This window comes from Coregonus lavaretus, assembly GCF_964263955.1.
Source record: "Coregonus lavaretus genome assembly, chromosome: 10".
Classification (NCBI taxonomy): domain Eukaryota; kingdom Metazoa; phylum Chordata; class Actinopteri; order Salmoniformes; family Salmonidae; genus Coregonus; species Coregonus lavaretus.
In genome coordinates, this window is record NC_139997.1 from 44,523,321 (window position 1) to 44,528,487 (window position 5,167).

General features: G+C 41.8%; 1 protein-coding gene across 1 annotated transcript in view; it reads left to right on the plus strand.

Moving 5' to 3' along the window:
- The window catches only part of LOC311136014 (protocadherin gamma-A11-like), a gene marked incomplete at its 5' end in the record, with an annotated part of 87,279 nt that extends 84,474 nt beyond the window's left edge, over positions 1-2,805 (plus strand). Inside the window, one exon of the mRNA XM_084170076.1 lies at positions 426-2,805. Coding sequence (XP_084026202.1) covers positions 426-673 — 248 coding nt within the window. The 3' untranslated portion in view covers positions 674-2,805. The remainder of the gene's footprint in view (positions 1-425) is intronic.
- Between the last annotated feature and the right edge of the window lie 2,362 nt (positions 2,806-5,167).

A 5,167-nucleotide genomic window follows, 5' to 3' on the forward strand; every position in this document is an offset into this window, starting at 1 on the left:
CTGCCAAGAACACATGTATAGAGCACAGTGTGATTCTCTACAGTCGCTGTGTATGAATGAACCAACACAGAGGGCTATGGGACACAGAGCTCTTTGTTTCAATGCTCCCCAGCTGCAGTCACTGCCTCCCTCTCTATTACTGTGTGATTAGTCAATGTAGCTAATCCTCAATTCTAAATTATATTTGATGATAGCTGAATGTGCTGCATGAAGTTGTTTACATCTGATCTCTGTGTGAGAGAGCGGAGATTCTACATGTTGTGGGGAGGGGAGGGGCTGGCTGGCTGGCTCAGAACAGTGCTGAGCTGGAGCTGCAATGCAGTGCAGCAATGACCCTCAGTGAGTAATGAGTCACTCTCTCTTCACAGCAGCACAACACACCCAGCTATAACCCTCTCTCCCTCCCTTCCGTCTCTCTCTCTCAGAGGTGAGCGAAGCGACTGCGACCCTTGGCCCCCGCTACAATGCCCAGTTCGCCATGCAGCATGTGCCCGACTACCGCCAGAACGTCTACATCCCCGGCAGCACGGCCACCCTGACAGCCAACCCCCAGCAGATGATGCCCCAGCAGGCCCTGCAGGGCCCGCCTCAGGCTATGCCCCAGGTCAACGTCCCCAACGCTGCCCAGACCCCCGCCAGCAAGAAGAAGTCCACCAAGAAGGACAAGAAGTAAGCCAAGCTAACACCAGGCCCCATCGCCACGGAAACCAAGTCCCTGCCCCCCATACTGCCGAGTGTCCTCCCTCAATAGAAGTCTTGATCGTTGTTTTTCTTATGCCAGTCAATCTGATAGTTCAATCTGATAGTTCAATCTGATATTCCCAGCATTGTGGGTTTAGTGAGGATATGGCAAAATAATGGTAGTGGGCAATTGCTGTCCTTCTTGCTCCTATGGTCATCACAGCTTACTTCAGACAGAGGTTATTGGTTTGTGGTGTATGTGGGGTGGGAGGGGGAGGAAGAGAGGGGAAAGGAGAAAGAGGACATGAGATGTATTTTGGATTCAGATGGATTTCAGGTACCTGGAATTCATGTAGTGATCTAGCTTTGTGTCATAGCATTCTAAAGAAAAACAAATCTGATTGTTTGTTTTCATTGAAACTTTTGATGTTTCTCTAAAATGCCAAGTAGTTGCTTCTTATGATGACACGAATTACACTACCTTTTGGTTTATTTAGAGAATTTGCTTTAGACTACACTATCATCCATTAGAAGAAAGAGGCTAGCTCAACTTCATCACAAAAATACACATTACATGTGAGAATGCATACTGTAGCATTAACATTTTAAAATGCCTGGTTAATTTGAGTTATATGACTAGTAAGCATAAGAACAGATGCTGATTTTGTGTTACTTATAATGGTGACCATCAAAGTATATCCAGCTTCTTTTTAAAATCTTGTCCAAGCAGGATTCTGTGGTAACTTAGATCATTTTATCCACGATTGTAACCTTTTTCCATCATTATTGGTAGAATCCTGTACTGCATTAAAACTAAACTTTGTTTAAATAATGTAACAGTGTAAAGGTGATGGATCAGTGTTTTATAAACTTAGAACCAGCATTATTTCGATATTGTCTCAGCATTGTTGTAACGTTGTATTAGCGTTATGCCGAGCTGGCCCAGTGTTATTGGCTCTGCACTGTGGCCCTCTCTAAGGCTCATAGAAAGAGTCCTGTGACCACGACCCCAGGGTTGTGGGTTAAGGTGAGGGTTAGGGTTAGACAGAGTCCTGTGACCCCAGGGTTGTGGGTTAAGGTTAGACAGAGTCTTGTGACCCCAGGGTTGTTGGTTAAGGTTAAGGTTAGGGTTAGACAGAGTCCTGTGACCCCAGGGTAAAGACATAGGGAGGGGAAAGGGTGGACAGTCTCTGTCCTCTTGCCACATGTACAGTACCTCTCTGGCTATGACAGCCTGTAAATGTGCTCTAATCACTTCTTCAGTTCTCAGTCTTACTTCCTCAGTTCTCCAAGGAAAACCTTGCCCAGACCACATGTTCAGTACACTACAACTCCAGGCACTGTAGGATGTTCTGTAATGGACAGTTTACAGGAGACTTTGGAGAAGCCTTGTTGTAGCGTTCAGGACAATATCAGGACCATGGACAGAGACCACTTCCCTCTCCTCTCTTAGAAGCAGTCTGGGGCACAGAGAATGTTGTCAGCCCATCCTTTACCCTGCCAAATCCTCAGCTGCACCGACACTCTGCCCCCATGTAAATAAGACACATAGCCAATCTGTATGGTGCTGAGAGAGCGACATCACTCTCTCACCACAGCCACACAGCTGGCTAGTACTGGAATGTTTTGAATATTTTTCAGAAAATAATAAAATAATATAAAAAATATTTTAAAAATGAAGTGGTTCATATTAATTGTAGTGGTGTAGTGACTAAGAGTTGAGCTCACTGACTTAACCAAGCTGTAAATAAAACTAAAACTTTCAAAAGACAGTGTTAGCTAGAGGCTTGTGAAATTTGTTGTGCATATTTCTGTTTTCTCCTATTGCTTTCTTTCTTTGGTCACACCAAACTTTACATTTTAACACAACACCTACATGTCTTTAAATTGTGATTCCACTTCCCTGTACCTCTTCCTGTGTTTGTGATTTTAATCAATTGTTTATGTTACTGGAATGCCACCCTTGCTCATATGAATATAAATATGTGTCTTCTGCTGGAATAATCCTCTTTATTCTATTGTATTATCTTTGGTATTAAAATGCTTAGCGCTTCTCCCTGTTACACTCTTATTTTATATGCTAATATTTATATCGCTGTTTATTAGTTTATGGTTTTTGTTTACTCTCTGCTCACTGACATTTCAAAATAAAAATGTCTTCTGAAATTATGTCTGTGTGTGGCCCTCTCTTTGGTATTGGTGGTGTTTTACTAATGAATGATGATTTGATAGCTGGTAGGAGGAAGGGGATTATCATAGCTAATGGCAGCATCCATATTGGAGCCTGTCTGTTGGAGTTGACTGAACTGGAGCCATGGCTCTGCTAGAAGTAATCCACTCTTTGTTCAGCACAGTTCAGCCACAGACGATGGAGTGGAGTGGGACCCTAATCCTGTACCTCACACACACCTAGTCTTTCCCCCTTTATAACATTCTAAACCTCACACATACCATTAGAGTTAATAAGGTCCGTTGCCAACTCAGCATGTACAATGACCATCAATGTAAGTGTTTCTATGCAGCTCATATATCGACAGCATAAAATGACACGTGTGTGGATGAACTGCTGTCTGAGTGATGGATCCCAATCCATTTTCCCCTCTATGCTCAGAAATCTCTGTTCCACCCAGATCAGCAGTTCTGTGGGCTCTTTAAATCCATAGAGCTCTGAATCAGACCTGACCCATTTTTCAGCCCACATTTAATCAAGTGGGGTATGTGAAGGCAGAAAGACGTCAGAGAGACGTGGAACAGAAGAGGGCTCTGCAGAGATCTGGGAAGTAGGATATAAACTCAAAGCCATGTATAGTTATTTTGTCTTCAGAAGACAGAGCCATGACCTGCAGGGGAAGGAGATACCCTGTAGCTCAGTTGGTAGAGCATGGCGCTTGGAACGCCAGGTTTGTGGGTTCATTTCCCACGGGGGGCCAGTATGAAAATGTATGCACTCACTGTAAGTCGCTCTGGATAAGAGCGTCAGCTAAATGACTAAAAATGTTTTTAAAAATGGACACTTTATAATGCCATTATAATGAATAACATCCTAATGAGATCTTTCAACAACTTACATATGCTTTTAAAGTATGAGATACATACATAATGCCTTGATATATACAATAATATGTTGCTTGATTTAGGATCAAATACAGTGACCTTGTTTTGGTTGATCAGACAGCAAGCTAATCCAATCAGGTAGTTTGATTCCGTCATACAGATGTGAGATTAAGGACTTCTTAAGGACACATTTTATAACAACGTCAACCTCCTTTACAACACAACCTATAAACTTTCATTGTGTAATGAATTCTACATCAGTGGACACAGAGGATGCAGGCATCTCACTCTAGGTCCCACAATAACACTGTCCGGTCTATATATAGCTACAGGAACTGCTGCAGTGGCAGACCCACACTCACTGAGTCACTGGGAGTGACATAACAGAGCCCACACTCCCAACGATATACAGAATGGGAAGGTGTTAACAATTATTTAACACAGGTTGGTGATACAAAATTAGATACAAATATGGTCTTATATAAGCAATTATTTTTATTATTATATTATTTTCAACTATTGTGAAATATTATTTAGAAAACAATGCAATACACCTTTGTCTTTAGTAAAGCAGTAACGTTAATTGTAGAGCATTGCTTTCATGCAAGTCATCAATTCCCATACTATTCCACTTTATCTAACTGATTAAGTAAGCAGAGCACATCTATCTTAATACAACAACAAGGATGAATACCACAAGTAATATTTCAACAAAAAAATGTCTTACAGTTTTACTACATAAAATGAGCAATAATCCTACAAAAAACTATATTTCCAATATTCTATACCTTGAAGAAAATAATGCCTCCATTTTCTTAAATCAGATGTGCAGACCTGCAGCACACAAGTGGTCCCGACTCTCCTGCTGCGGACACAAAATGGCTGCCACCTGACACATAGAATAATTTCAGTGCTGCAGCGGTTGCCAAGGTGATGAGAGAAAGACTGGGATTTGATGATGCAGATCACTATTTCCTCAGCTGCTCATGAGGCTGGGAATAGAGAGGGAGTAGAGCACATGAAAGTGTGTTGACGTCAGCCCTAAAGGACAAAGGCCTTATGAAAAATACATACACAGAGGTTTAATCAGAGGTTCTATGGAAAGTAAAGGGAGTGAATTGTTTAAAGGAGAGAAGAACACAATGAGGTAAATGGAGTAAAACATCTGCGAACAAAAAATGTTACGAATGTAAGACTCTACAAGTTCCTTGCCACAATATGTGTACCATAGATGAGGGAAAATCTATCCCTATCAACTCAGAACCAAACTGAACTACAGTTATAGACTAATAGAATACAGTTTGCAGTCAACTCTGTTCCTCTTCTCTTTCTTCCTCACCATAAACACAACAGGGACACAACGTCAAACAGCAGGGCGGTGTTCTTTCCCCAGAAACCCTTCAAACCTGGTCCCCATGTAACCCAATTAAGA